Genomic DNA, 15,528 nt, shown 5'->3' with positions numbered 1-15,528 from the left:
GATTACATGGCAACTCTATTTCTAGTTTTCTGAGGAAACTGCATGCTGTTTTGCATATTAACTGTCCCAATTTACATTCCTTCCAACAGTGTAGGAGGATGAATTTTAAAGAAGCATAGCCATTTGTGTTCTCTTGGCTGTGTAATTTTAGTTTCAATTTCCTGTACCTTTACAATAAAGCAAACCTATTCTCATAAAACTACATCTTTATCAAAAGCCATCATGTAATTAGGAAGAATAGTGTTTATCAAAAGCCGTCACGTGATTAGGAAGAATACTGTGAGAACCATTCTACAATGGAGTCATTCCAGTGCAATGTATTGTTAAAATCTATTTTAAGTACTGAAACCTGGATGACAACACTGCATTGTCTGTTAATGTACTGAACATCAACTTCTTCTTTTTTCTCCTTTTGACCATCATAATGAACAGGATGGCTTCTTCTCTTGCTTCAGCTTTGTGTATAAGATCAAACGATCTTATATGTAAGTGACCACAGACCTCCAGACACCCTGAAAACCTTTACCAAATGCAACCTTAATTTGCATTTTGAAAGAACTATTTTCAAGATAGATTTTTATAATTTATTTCAACATTAAGCATATTCTAGAGTCTCCAAATGTGGACTATTGCCTTACTAGTCTGTTAGAGATCATATAAAGTAGAGATGCAAGAAAATCTTCCACAGTGGGGGAGGGAGAGGGTGGAAAAAATTGAGACAGTAGCATTGAAGTATTAACATATACACTACTGGGGTAAAATAGATAGCTATTGGAAAGCAGATGTATAGCACAGGGAGCTCAACCCGGTGTTCTGTGATGATCTAGAGGGATGAGATGGGGGTGGGGTGGGAAGGAGGCTCAAGAGGGAGGGGATATATGTATACATATAGCTGATTCACATTGTTGTATGGCAGAAACCAACACAATATTGTAAAGCAACTATCCTCCGATTAAAAATTTTAAAAAATCACTCATTAGTAATAGAAAGAACAGTATGGACAACACTTATGGAAGCTGGGTAAGAAAAATGGGACTAGAGGATGAAGAGATGCTATGCTTTTAAATTCTTCATGTACTTGCACTTTTTTTTTTTTTCCTATTTCAGAGGCACTAACTCTGGGTACCAAAAATTTTCTTTCATGGCTGCTGAAACAAGACAGTAATATATTCAAAGAACCCTGGGAGTTTAAAAGAAAGCCAATGACTACAACAACTAAAAGACGGTTTAGGGCAGTAGGCTTGGTTACATTCATTATTTTAGTTCAAAGTTTCCATAGTTCCCATAAAATAAAAATGTTCTTTCTGGCCACCTATTTTCATGTTTTCTGTTATTTCAGTCAGGCCCTTACCCCTCAGGCAGTAAGAAAATGATGTTCCCAGAAATGTTTGATATAAAATACACACTTTCAGTTTCTTCAGGGGATAAGCAGTCATACTTTTGTGGTTTTTTCATCTCATTACAAATAAACAAAATGGAAAATGAAACTATTCAAAAAGTGGAAGTCGTTTCTTACTGCCTACACGGTGAGTTGTGGTTGTTGGCTGTGGCAACCTCTGTAATAAATAGATGCTCTGAAACTGCTCTAGCCTGAGAAGGACCAGAGTGGACTGCAAGAATGGCAGTTGACAGGTCATCTCCCGTGGAGAGCTCCTGGAACATCTTCAAGGAGTACCACATAGATGAAGACGTGGGCTTTGCTCTGCCACTCCCACTGGTAAGAGAGGACACTGGAATATGGGAAAAATTATTTTCTTATCTTCACTTACCTGGACAAGTTAACTTCTGAATAAATGTGGTTCAGTAATTTCTACTGAACAAATAGGTAGAGGTACCAAAATTGGAGGCAGAGTTTGAATAAAAGGATCTCAGTTAACTTTCTTAAAATTTTCTTCCTAGAAGCTTAGCCTTAGAGGCACTTCTTACTCATCTTACACAGGTACAGAGAGTGATGAGATAAGGTAACTATAGAGGTATTTTAGTTTAAGACAATCACATTTCAGGGGGTATTTTGAAAAATAAAATAAAAAGTAATAAATGACCCATGAGTCAAAAGAACCCCCTTTTTCAACTGATAAACCTTAGATTGCACAAAGCACATGTTCCTGCTTTGATAATGTTTTTGAGCTGGGGCATCAAGCAACTTTGTGTTGTATTAATATTGCTTGGTATTTACCAAGCGTAAGTTTCAGGCTTCGAGAGAGTTAGACCTGCTAGACCTGCATGCTTTTTCCACAGGTTTTGCTACAAAGGGCAAGGCGTTAGAATAAATGTGTGTCTTAAGACTACAGTTTCCTAAGTTATCTTCCCAAGAATTCCATGAAAAGCATCTTATCTTTAATATCTTAGTCATCACACAATTTTGTCTCATTTTTAGCAATTTACAAATATTAACTTACTCCATCTTTACAACCATCCTGAAAGGTATGTATGTTATTAATCTCATTTTCCTCATTAGAAAGTAAGCCATGCAGAAGTTAAGTAATTATCCAAATTCACACAGCTAGTAATAACAGGGATAGGAAGTGAGTCTAATCAGTCTGGTTCCAGAATCCATGGTCTGAAAACCGTTATCTGTTATGCTACACTGCCTAACTCAAGAAGGAGAGAACACAAGAAAATTATGTTGGTTTTTGGTTATTGTTTGTTTGTTGTTTTCCTACTCTTGGTTTTAATGAAGTTCATGAGATTCCAGGAGAGGATTTCTAGGAGCCAGTAACAATGCTGACAATGCTGTATACCAAGATGTATCTGTTTGCTTGTGACTGGAACAGAATCCAGACTCTAGAGACAACCTTTAAGTGTGACAAATACATATTTTAGTCAAAATCTAGCTATACTTAGAAATCACATCTAGTAAATACCTTGGGTAGTATAGGCAAAACTAAAGCAAATTCTTTGTCCCAATCTAATTTTCCTCTTCACATGATTAAGTTAATAGAAGAAAATGAAGCAGATGTTTTAATTTATTGCTAAAAGCACCTGGCTTACTTTATATTTTCAAATCAATGATATTCAGACTTACTCTCTCTTCGCTAAAATACACAAGTGCCAAGATTGGACGTTTTGAGGAAATATTTATCAATGGTACTGAAAAAAAAATCTTTTTCAGAAACTGCAAAGTCTCGTATCAAATTTATTCTTTATTTCCCTATAAACTTGGTTCTCTTAGAAAATAACCACAATAATTATGTGAATGAGTAAGTGAAAATTGTTCAGTTGTGTCCAACTCTTTTCTACCCCATGGACTGTAGCCCCCAAGGCTCCTCTGTCCATGGAATTCTATGGGCAAGAATACTGGAGTGGGTTGCCATTCCCTTCTCCAGGGATCTTCCCTACCCAGGGATTGAACCTGGGTCTCCTACATTGTAGGCAGATTCTTTTTTTTTTTTTAATAAATTTATTTATTTTAGTTGGGGGCTAATTACTTTACAATATTGTAGTAGTTTTTGCCATACATTGACATGAATCAGCCATGGGTTTACATGTGTTCCCCTTCCTGGACCCCCCACCCACCTCCCTCCCCATCCCATCCCTCTGGGTCATCCCATTGCCCCGGCCCTGAGCGTTTGTCTCATGCATCGAACATGGAATGGTGTTCTGTTTCACATATGATAATAAACATGTTTCAATGCTATTGTCCCAGAATGTCCCACCCTCACCTTCTCCCTCAGAGTCCATAAGACTGTTCTATGCATCTGTGTCTCTTATTCTGTCTCTCTTATAGGGTTATCGTTACCATCTTTCAAATTCCATATATACGCATTAGTATGCTGTATTGGTGTTTTTCTTTCTGGCTTACTTCACTCTGTATAATGGGCTCCAGTTTCATCCATCTCAATAGAACTGATTCAAATGTATTTTTTTAATGGCTGAGTAATATTCCATTGTGTATATGTACCACAGCTTCCTTATCCATTCGTCTGCTGATGGACATCTAGGTTGCTTCCATGTCCTGGCTATTATAAACAGTGCTGCGATGAACATTGGGTTAGGGTTAGGGTTAGGGTTAGAGAAAAAGGGTGTAGGCAGATTCTTTACTGCTGAGCCACCAAGGAAGCCACAAGTAGTTATGTAGGCCTCTAAAACAGATTCCAATGGGTAAACCCCAAAACTAAAGCAAAACAAAACTCTACCTGAGCTATTTAAAAAACAATGCTGCTACTTGAGATGCCTAGAAAATTAGATTTAGTATCCTGAAACAGGATGAAAACAAAATTAGAGGTTACTTTTATTTCTTCACTGAAGATCTTTCCTGGAAATTAGAGGTTCAAAATGTCCATTGCATCTCGTATAATCTATCACCTTCCAATTGTAAAGCAAAATAATTTGTCTTCTGATTTCATGTAGATACAAAATGCATTCTCTCATCTAACAAAGAGTTGAATGGCCCTCTGTGTTACTCTTTATTAATTTATAATACGTCATTTAGGCATCCTTTGAGCCAGAAGGATATTATCGATTGAATTTTACATTTGTTGAAAGTTCTGTCCAATAAAACACTAATCTGGGCACATGATAAAGTACTTCTGTTATTTGGGGAAAGTAGCCCCAATAAAAATTTCAGACGTGCTACACGTGCCACGTAAAACATAGAATAAAGAAAATATGTATGTATTACTAAAATCACCAGAGCACAGTAGTTTTGAGGTTCGGGAGAAAAAATTCAGAGCAAACATAAGAAAGGTGATTATCTAGTGAATACACTGCCTGGATCTTTCATTCCTAAAAATTTGCTCTGCCTAAGTCTAGCCAATTCTCTGCAGCCCCTGAACAGGTTTGAAGTTTTTATTACATTTGTCTTCATATTTTATAGCTTCCTTATAATATTAACTTGGTTTTGAAGCTTAAAACCTCACTCACCTTGGTTTCAGGTAAACTCAATTTATGCTCTTTCCCCTTAGTTCAGTATCGGTGCCCCCAAGAGCACATTTGGAAGCAGCTTAATGAAGAAGGCCTAGAGAGTTTTCAGGACTCTGAATCTCATTTCAGGCTGTGACCTAGTTCTTTGGTTTTTATGTTTTCCCTTGAGACATGATTAGAAACAATATCCAGGGAGGCACTCATTGAAAACAAAACCCAATTGAGTAAAATTTAAAATGTCATTGGCTTCCTTCAGTGATTAATGAAGTGGGCATCATCCCAACCAGCAGAAAGAAAAGGACTCTGAGGAGCTGTACAAAAATGAAAGACTTTTTTGTTTAGAGCAAAGCAGGGCTCTATGAGCAGATCGGATCACTACTGCTGGCCGGGGATTCCGGATAGACTGGTTTAAGATTCCACTATGGGAGAGGCAGAAACTGTAATTAAGTATTGTCTCCATTTAGTGACATGGGACTTAAGTTACTCCATTCTGGGTTTTTGTTTTTTTTTTTTTAACTTTTGATTTTGTATTGGAGTATAGCCAATTAACATTGTTGTAACAGTTTCAGTCGATCAGTTCAGTCACTCAGTCATGTCAGAATCTTTGCCATCCCATGGATGGCAGCACACCAGGCTTCCTTGTCTATCACCAACTCCTGGAGCTTGCTCAAACTCATGTCCATCATGTCGGTGATACCATCCAACCATCTCATCCTCTGTCGTCCCCTTCTCCTGCGTTCAATCTTTCCCAGCATCAGGGTCATTCTTCAGCATCAGGTGGCCAAAGTATTGGAGTTTCAGCTTCAGCATCAGTCCTTCCAATGAATATTCAGGACTGATTTCCTTTAGTTTCACGCAGACAGCAAAGGGATTTAGCCATACATACACATTTATCCATTCTCCCCCAAACTCCCCTCCCATCCAGGCTGCCACATAACACTGAGCAGTCTTTTATTTGGATTTCATTTTTACATACTTGACCAAAAATTTGCCTGTTGTACCAAAGGAAACAATCAACATGTATACATATATATACATGTATACATGCACATATATATATTGCACATATATGCATACATATATATATATATATACACAACATATATACAGCATCTCTTGCATGTCTAGTACTGTGCTAAGAAATACAGAATTAAAAATATGATAAAATCCATGCCTTCAGATAGTGAGATGTAAAAAGAGCAAACATCTTTTAGAAGTTGGAAATCCTTATGTTTGAGTTACAATGAACTATGTGCACAAAACAAGCCATAAATCTGCCTGAGCCTTGCTTGTCTTATTTATGACATGGGGATAACTTTGGGGACCATTATAATAATTAAACAAGAAATAATTAAACAACAAATTGCAGCAAAACTGCCTCATCTACTACTGACATTTAATAAATCTCATTTTCCTTCTATTCAAAATAAAAACCTTAACGCCTAACTGAGAAGGGAAAAATATAGCAGACAGCAATAAATTACTTAGGGCTTCCCTGGTGGCTCAGTGATAAAGAACCCGCCTGCCAATGCAGAAGATTTGGGTTCAATCCCTGGGTTGGAAAGATCTCCTGGAGAAGGAAATGGCAACCCACTCCAATATTCTTGCCTGGGAAATCCCACGGGCAGGGAAACCTGGCAGGCTAAGTCCATGGGGTCTTAAAGAGTTGGACACAACTAAGTGACTAAACCACAACAATAACAAATCACTTAATGTGAAAGGGTATAATTCATAGGATTCCTCATTGGAGGCGTACATATAGAATGGAATAGTTAGAAGATTTCAATGAAATGTTTCAAGGGATCTTTGCAAAGGAGGCAGATGAGAGGAAGAAGAGGAGCACAGAGAAGGTCCTGAGCTCTTAGTGTGCAGGTGGCAATGCATGGCCTGGTGGCCCTAGACAGGTTAAGTGTGTGTCAGCCTTGCACAGCATTGATACGGAGGCAACATGGACCATCAGTGGAGGCACCACTATTGGATAATACCTTCCACTGGTGAATCAAAGCCCTGTTTCTTCTTTCCAAGGAGGAGCTACCTCATCCTTATGATGCCTGGATTGCTATTGCTAGAAATCTGCCTGAACTGATCGAGAACAACCAACTACGTGCGGAAGTTGAGAAGGTTTGGAAATACATTACACGTTTTCTGTTTCAGCTCCTTAAAAGCATTAACTTGGTTTTGTGACAATCACATTACACATTTTGAGTTGAGTCAACCTCTCCATTTATTCTCAGTTAGCAAAGCTCAGCATTGATGGCCTCCGAGGCCACAAGGCGCAGCGTCTGGCACACTTGGTTCTGGGATACATCACCATGGCGTACGTGTGGGGTCAAGGCGATGGAGACATCCGAAAGGTCTGGAGATGTTCTTATATTTTTTTATGCTAACACAACAGACTGACATCCAGTTGATATTTAATGTGTAAACAAACTCTAAGAGTATTGTCACGGCATTTGTGAAGCTTGAGGATCTTGTGCAGAGGAGCTGCCTAACAGATATTTGGGGGATGGATGGATGATTGAACGAATGGTTACAAATGATTCACAGGCCATTAGAAAGTCAAGAATACAGCCTTGATTTCCTCTGGCCCTCTACTTAGACTTTGTTCTCTCTGTGCCCAGATTATGTCCACATCATCACAAATCTCAAATGCAAGGATTTAACAAGTACTGGGCTTAAGTTACGAAATGAGGAAGAGGCAATGACATTGGTTTGGTTTCACAGGGCCCCTATGTGGAACAGTTAATCTTTTGACACCCAGAAAGCAGAAGCGAAGGTGAGGCATTTCAAAGGTTAACACTAAAAGTCGTGTTTTCATCAGGTCTTGCCAAGTAATATTGCTGTTCCTTACTGCACACTGTCTGAGAAGCTGGGACTGCCTCCTATTCTGGTTTATGCAGATTGTGTCTTGGCAAACTGGAAGAAAAAGGATCCCAGTGGGTATGTAAACAGTGATTATAACAGGAGTTAAAGGTGTGCACAGTATTTTAATCAAAAGGGAATTGGTCATTTGTTTAATCTTTGACAGCATGGCTTTTTTCTCTGTATGATGTAAAAGATACGGTGCATGTGAGAGAGAGAGGTGTCTCGTCAACATACAATGAAATGTATGTTCAGTTTGATTAGTTTGACTGGCTTCTTTTGATACTGGCTTCTTTTGAGATTCTACAAGTTTCAATTTTAACTATTGAGTGGAATCAACACATCTTTGGCAGTAGAGGTGGCAACGTCTGGGCTTTCCAAAGAGTCTCCTTGGAATCTCGGCCCTTCCTAAGCACTGTGTAATGGATCTGCTACAATGAAGGGTCAGAGGCTCTGGCTGTGTATCCACAGAGGCGTGTTCTAGATATGGGAGTACCGCAAAATGAAATGATTTGATCTTGAAAATTTCTTGTTACTAACAAGGTTTCCGATTGGTTTTGACAATCCATGTGTGTTCCTTGCATATTTAATTGTTTCTTTCACTTATAAAGTCCTAAATTAAATGTTTGTGATGCCTACTTGACAAATATTGAAAAAAAACACTTTTACATTTTTATATGTTTTTTTACCTTTGCTAGATCAGTAGTATTAAACGAAATAACTCAAAACCATTTAATTTTTACATTGGTTTCCTTTCCATCTTCCAACTGATCGATGGCTTCATGGCTGCTCTCCTAAGGCCCATGACTTATGAGTAAGTACTCTATCTTTTTTATTTGAGGAATTACTGTTATTCAAAGTAAATAAAGATGTATCACTATCCTCTGAATGCATTCTTTTAAAAGACCAATTGATTTTAGGCAAAAAAAAATACAAAAATCTTACTTGTATACGCAGATGATAGCTGACTTAAGGATAGTTCAACTTAAGATTTTTTGACCTTAGGATGGTGCAAAAGTGATATACATTCACTAGAAACTCAGTTTGAATTTTGAATTTTGATCTTTCCCTAAGATAGATGTGCAGTACATACTCTCCTGTGATCCTGGGCAGGGCAGTGCAGCTCCCAGGGAGCGCCACTGTCAAGAGGGTAAACAACTGATACACATACAACCATCACGCACCCAGACAACAATTCTGTTTTTCACTTTCAGTATTCAATATATCACAAGAGATATTCCACACTTTAGTATAAACTAGACTTTGTGTTAGACGATTTTGCCCAACTCTAGGCTAATGCAAATGTTCTAAGCACATTTACAGTAGGCTGGGCTAAACTCTGGGGCACCCAGGTGGGTCAGTGATAAAGAATCTGCCTGCCAATTCAGGGGACACAGGAGAAGTGGGCTCGAGCCCTGGGTCAGGAAGATCCTCTGGATGAGGAAATGGCAAATCCACTCCAGTATTCTTGTCTGGAAGATCCCATGGACAGAGGAGCCTGGCAGGCTACAGTCCTTGGGATCCCAGTGACTGTGACCCCAAGGTCACAGTGAGTGAGACAGACACAGCTTGAGTCAGATACAACTTAGCAGGACCACAAGGCTAATATCTGATATTTGGTAGGTTAGGTATATTGAATAAATTTTCAACTTAACTTCAACTGAAGATGGATTTATTGAGATATAACACCATTGTAAGTTTAGGAAGATCTGTCGGTAAATATAATTAACATGCATACATACAAAATGCACATACATCTGTGTATCCATGACCTCATGACCTCAGTGGCCAGAAGTAATAAAACTATTCTTTTTGACCCAGTTCTTACTATTTTTGGCCTAGGTACTAAACAGAGGCTAAGAACTAGGGAAGCTAAAGTAAATATCATAGGAATAAGCTTACCCTCATGAAATAGGGCTAATCTGGAGGAAAGAAGATACATGAAAATTATATAAATTGTTATATGATCAAGAGAAGAATTAAGGAATTAAAGGACTATGAGTTCAAATCAGACAAAAGGCACAAGGAGAGAATCCTACAGCAAGGAATTTAAGCTGGGTTTGGAAGAGTGACTAGGCATAGGTTGGAAGAAGGAAAAGCTGGGGCTTCCCTAGTGGTCCAGTGGTTAATACTCTGTACTTCCAATGAATGGCATGTTCCCTGTCCCTGGTTGGGGAACTAATATCCCATGTGTCATGAAACCAGAAAAAGGAAAGGAAGAAGAAGGAAAAGCTGAGCATGTTCACAGTGGAGGAAACAGCAAGAATGAGGGCTTTGTGACAAAAATCTTGGTGCATTTTCAGAATTGAAGGAAGGCTAGTGTCACTGATAGACCATAAATAAGGAAGGTAACAGCATAGGAAGGGGATGAAGAATAAACTATAGAAATATGACATAGGACTTTGAGCTCTGATAAGGGGTTAAAACAGTATCTTAAAGGGGAAGCTATGGAAGGTTTTTAAATGGGAGAATGATATCACCAGCCCCATTTGAGGCTGAGACCGATGAAATATCTTATTCAACGAGCCCCAGAAAGTTAGGTGTGGAAATGGTTTGAGACCATACATTTAACTGCCATGAAACTCAGATGTGTACTGATACTGAGACCATATTTGCATCAACGCAAAACTTCAATGCAAAAGAAAATAAGGTGTATCAATTATTTGAATTTCACAATCAATTCCTTTGTAAAGCAGGATATATCACTGAGAAATTGAGTCAGGCTCACAGATAAAAATATGGATACGAATATGTTTGTTTAAGTCAAAAATTTACTTTCGTAAACCGTACCTCACAGATATCTCTATAAACCTTGAGTTTATAAATTTGTGAAAAATTGATGGGATAATAGAGAAAGAAATGGTCTTGAAGTTTCTAGTTTCAAGTTCTAGAATGGAATTTCAAGTTCCAGCTTAAAATAGTGTTAATTTTATGATCTTAGACAACAGACCTAACATTAATATTCCTAACTACATAATGGATATAGTAAACCTGCCATACTTATCTCACAAGATTATTTTGAAAATGGAGGGTAAATAAAAGTCTTGAAAATGAATAAGGATCCAACAAATAGATCAATATTGTTACTAAATACTTTTTTTTCTTCTTTTTAGCTTTTCTTTCTTTTATTTTTACTAATTTCTTAACTTTCTGGATTCATTTTCCTAGGAACATGGACATTCTGTTCTCATTTCCTGGTGGGGACTGCGGCAAAGGCTTCTTTCTGGTTTCTCTGTTGGTGGAAATAGCAGCTGCCTCTGCAATCAAAGTATGTCAGTCCAGAGAAATGTGCATTTTGATTCACTTAAGCAGAACAATTACTTAGCAGCAGAACGTTATTATGCATAAAGTAACTTGATTCTGACTGAATAGAGCATTTGATGACTGAATTGGAGAGAAGGGATCACCTGGTACAAATAAATACTTTGTTTATTTTTTTGTCTCTTTAATATTTTATTTAAAATATAAAATGTAAGAGCTATATAATTAGAATCAAATTTGAAGCCCTAATAAGAGAGAAATATTTTCAACGCAACTTGCCATTTGAACTCTGTCTCACAGTGACAAAAAGTTAATGATATTTTACCTTAGAGATAGAAATACATAAAACTATATAAACTTATCTCTAAGTGATAAATCAATAAAGAGAAACCCAAGTTTAATTAAATATGTGGAAATTAGTCTAGTCAAACAATCAGAGGGTATTCAACCCAAGAAAGAAATGAAAATACCAAATTTTGGGGGGCATTAAGATTTAGAAGAGCTTTATTCTATGCCAATATTTAGTGCTATGAAATCTGAAGTGTTTGTCTTCCTTTTTGTAAAGGTGATCCCCAAAATATTTGATGCAGTACAACGTGAAGACTCAGATACTTTGCAGAAGGCACTGCTTGACATATCTTCTAGCCTGTGCAAAGCCCAGAAAGTGTTTACCCAAATTCATGGCAAGTATTGTGTGCCTTGCAAATGCTAGACCATGCTCAGATGTTTCTGGTTATCTAGATGTAGACTTGCAGAAAAAAGGGAAGCAAAACCAACTCTCACTTCGTAGGTGTGTTTGTACTTCCTTTTATCTCACTGAATTATTATATATACTTTCCATGTGGTGGGTTTTATTATGTTCATCTTACAGAGAAGAGAATCTAAATTTTGAGAGAGAAGATAAATGACCCAAGATGATATAAGTAGTAAATAGGGAAGCCAGAATTCCACTAAAAATTATGGAAAAACGTGCCAAAGGTGCAGGATATGTTAAGCTCTGAAAAACTTAACTTTTGCTTGATAAGAACTCTCTATGAATTCTGCTTTTACATAAATTAACTAGAAAACCATCTAAAACAGCCATGGGGCTTGAATGTTATTATAAAATTAACAGCTAAAAACAATAACAAAAAGAGTACATAAACAAGGATTTGCAAAAGGAAATGTCCCCTACTGGATGCGCCTAACAAATATGTGACTGGTATCACTGGGCTTTGGCAAGATTGGCTTTCAAACCAAAGACATTAGCACACTTTGGGGAGGGACACCCAGAGATGTGGTCCCTAGGGCTCCTGGAGGTTTTGTTTTATTTTTATTTTTTGTGTTTAGGTTTGGGGTTTCTTTATGAAGTAATTTATCAGTTATGCCAGTAAAAACATGTTGCTGTTGTTTAGTCTCTAAGTCGTGTCTGACTCTTTTACGATCCTGTGGACTATATCCTGCTAGGCTTCTCTGTCCATGGGATTCTCCAGGCAAGTATACCAGGGTGGGTTGCCATTCCCTTCTCCAGGGAATCTTCTGGACCCAGGGATCCAACCTGCATCTCCTTCACTGGCAGGCGGATTCTTTACTGCTGAGCCACAAGGGAAGCCCAGTAAACATATGAAGCATCCTTAAGTAAGTGTTGGCAGTTTAATTGGTCTCCTGAGGATGAGTGGTGAATGGGCCCGGGCTCTTTGTCACAAGATGTGTGTTGCTTCCATAGTAGACCCCATTCAGTGTGCACAGGTGATGATAGAAGACAGGTGAGTGAAAGCTTGACCTCAGGGGATTTTTCTGCACAGACTGACCTAGCACCTTTCTTGTGTCCTATACTGAAATCCAGGATCAGTTGTTTATAACACCTTGATTTTTCCCAATATATCTGATGCTACTTAATTAGGTGTATCTCATCTTTTTTTGTTTGTTTGTTTGTTTGCTTTTTAGACTATGTGGACCCAAACCTATTTTTCAATGTTCTTCGAATATACTTGTCTGGGTATGTAGCCTCATGCTTGGTTCTGTCTTCACTTAGACAATTAACAAAAGATGGTCACCACTATCAATCCAGTTTAAGAAACAATTTATATCCTAAAATGCATGTTGCGAGAAACAATAGGCTATTCTCTCAGTTACTACTTGGGCAGGCACACACTGGAGTATGGGCAAGAAAGCTAGTCATTTTAAAGAGAGTGAAATAACCTTTGGTAGTGAAAGGTAAGATTTGACTTATAGAAACCTTATGCTGAATTTGCTCAGAACCATTCTAATTATTATTCTCATGCTTGAACATGAGTAGAAGGGGCAGTATGGGAGAAGTATAATGAAGCCTAGCTCATTTCACCTTCCACTCATCCTCTGTTGCAAGATTTGACGGACGAAAAATTGGCAGTTGATCAAATACCGATTATACTTTCCTTCCTGATTTAGTTGGAAAGGCAACCCCTTGCTGTCAGAGGGTCTGCTGTATGAAGGCGTCTGGGACACCCCACAGAAGTTTGCCGGAGGCAGTGCAGCCCAAAGCAGCATCTTTCAGTGCTTTGATGTTCTCCTGGGCATTCAGCACACTATTGGTGGAGGTGAGTGGCAAATGACAAATGACCAGTATCGCTTAGGCTAATAGGATAGTATCTAAAAAGTACCTTCCCATCAGCATCTTATCTGAGCTTATCTGATACTTTTAGAAGAATCAGTAGAGACTTCACTGCAATCATCTCATTATACCATGAAGAAGCAGAAACTGAGAGAGACTCAGAAACAGACTCCCTGTTAACCAACTAAAAAGCAGGGAAGCCAGAATTCAGACCAAGTTCAACACCACCTTGATCTCGACATTTCAACATGTCTATGAGGTCTGATTGACCATGGTGAAGCCAATATCGCATGTCCTGAACATGTAAGGTCAGATTTAGAAGGAGAAAGTCTGTGAATGAGATAAGACCACAAGTGGAAGCTGGAGAGTAGAGAGGCTTGACACTATTCTAGTTCCCCAACCTACCGCCCAGGGAGCCCAGGGCCAACATGTGCACCAAAGTTTAAAGATGAGCCACATTCATTATATTCCTTCTAGGGGATTAAAGGAGCAGAGGAAGAAGGTCCAGGAAGAACTTCTTGCTGCTTTTCTTTCTTTCCTAAACTTCTATTGAACAGTCAAAGGGAAAAGCTTTGGGTTGTATGACAGTAAGGTTTTTTTTTTCTGAGCTCATTCACTTACTTTAAAATGATCCCTTTAATTCTCTTGGACACAGCACCACAGTCTATCAAGTATACTACATCTACCCTGTCCTTAGAAGGATCGAATACAGTAGGAACATGAGAAAGGAAGCAAAACAAAAATATAATGAATGAGTTTAGCTCATGTGGTTTTCAGAATTAAGTGTATTTTGCAGTAATTACCATTACTAGTGGCAAGATTAGTAGGATGCTAACTTGATGGCTGTAAATTCATGGCCACCCACTCTGACCCCACTCGGCCCTCCCTCCTTGAATTGGAGACTGCTTCGGCCTCCTTACTAACTCATTTTTCTCTTCAGTTCCTTCAGACTTTTCTGCTCAGTTTCTCCAGGAGATGAGAACATACATGCCGCCAGCTCACCAGAGCTTTCTCCTCTCATTAAAGTCAAGGCCCTCGGTCCGTGACTTTGTGCTTTCAAGAGGCAATGCTACCCTGCAGGAAACTTACAATGAGTGCGTGCAAGCTATGGTCTCCTTGAGAAACTACCATTTGCAAATAGTAGGTAAATACATCTTGATTCCTGCAAGCCGGCAATCCCAGGCAAAAGGAGGCTGGGAAGAAGCTTCAGAGTCAGAAAGTAAAGGAACTGGAGGCACCAATCTCATGGACTTTCTGAAGACTGTAAGAAGTAAAACTCTGAATTGCCTGTTGAAGGAAGATTAATTGTAATCCAAGAAAGTGTATGTTTGGCATATTTTGTTTATTTTGACATGTGTTAATTATCACTGCCCATTATATCAGAAATAGCACTGACATCCATCATTTCAGGAGAGGAAAATGAAACTTATGTTCATACAAAAACCTGCACAGGAATGTTTATTGCAGCTTCATCATAATCACCCAAACTTGGAAACATCCAAGATGTCCTTCAATGGCTGAATGGATGAATAAATCAAAGTACATCCTGACAATAGAATATTATTCAGGGCTGAATGAAAAGAAATGAGTTCTATGTGACAGCTTAGAGAGGTGGGTGGCTGGGGGTGATTCTAGAGGCGGGGACATATGTATACCTATGGCTGATTCATGATGCTTTATTGCAGAAACTTACACAACATTGTAAAGCAATCATCCTCCAATTAAAAATAAATCAAAAAAACTTTTTAAAAAGAAATGAGTGATCAAGTGATGAAAAGACATGGAGAAACATAACATGCACATGACTAAGTAAAAGAGGTCACTCTGAAAAGGTTACAGACTGTGAGATTCCAGTTATATGACATTCTGGAGAAAGGTAAAACCATGGAGGCAGGAAAAGGATCAGGCATTGCCAGGGATTAGGGCAGAGGGAGTGATGAGCAGGAGGAACATAGAGGATGTTTAGTTCA

At 38.4% G+C, this 15,528-nt stretch overlaps 1 protein-coding gene across 1 annotated transcript; it reads left to right on the top strand.

The window, feature by feature from the left end:
* Positions 1 to 1,592: 1,592 nt before the first annotated feature.
* IDO1 (indoleamine 2,3-dioxygenase 1) lies at positions 1,593 to 15,314 on the top strand. Its single transcript, XM_081523933.1, has 10 exons — positions 1,593 to 1,717; positions 6,889 to 6,984; positions 7,098 to 7,217; positions 7,685 to 7,803; positions 8,525 to 8,539; positions 10,894 to 10,993; positions 11,552 to 11,669; positions 12,913 to 12,964; positions 13,396 to 13,544; positions 14,508 to 15,314. The coding sequence occupies exons 1-10, from the start codon at positions 1,619 to 1,621 to the stop codon at positions 14,861 to 14,863; spliced, it is 1,224 nt and encodes a 407-aa protein (XP_081380059.1). The 5' UTR covers positions 1,593 to 1,618; the 3' UTR covers positions 14,864 to 15,314.
* The last annotated feature ends 214 nt before the right edge of the window (positions 15,315 to 15,528 follow it).

The sequence above is a fragment of the Giraffa tippelskirchi genome, chromosome 8, assembly GCF_054371585.1.
Source record: "Giraffa tippelskirchi isolate mGirTip1 chromosome 8, T2T-mGirTip1v1.2.pri, whole genome shotgun sequence".
Lineage (NCBI taxonomy): Eukaryota > Metazoa > Chordata > Mammalia > Artiodactyla > Giraffidae > Giraffa > Giraffa tippelskirchi.
The sequence above is the reverse complement of the archived record's forward strand: the minus strand, read 5'-3'. Positions and strand labels throughout refer to the sequence as shown.

Excerpts from the sequence above, each read along its gene's own strand:
- IDO1 (XM_081523933.1), top strand. The coding sequence starts at position 1,619 with ATGGCAGTTGACAGGTCATCTCCCGTGGAGAGCTCCTGGAACATCTTC. Across the intron at positions 12,965-13,395 it reads CTTCGAATATACTTGTCTGG|TTGGAAAGGCAACCCCTTGC; the intron begins GTATGTAGCCTC and ends TTCCTGATTTAG. Across the intron at positions 13,545-14,507 it reads TCAGCACACTATTGGTGGAG|ACTTTTCTGCTCAGTTTCTC; the intron begins GTGAGTGGCAAA and ends CAGTTCCTTCAG.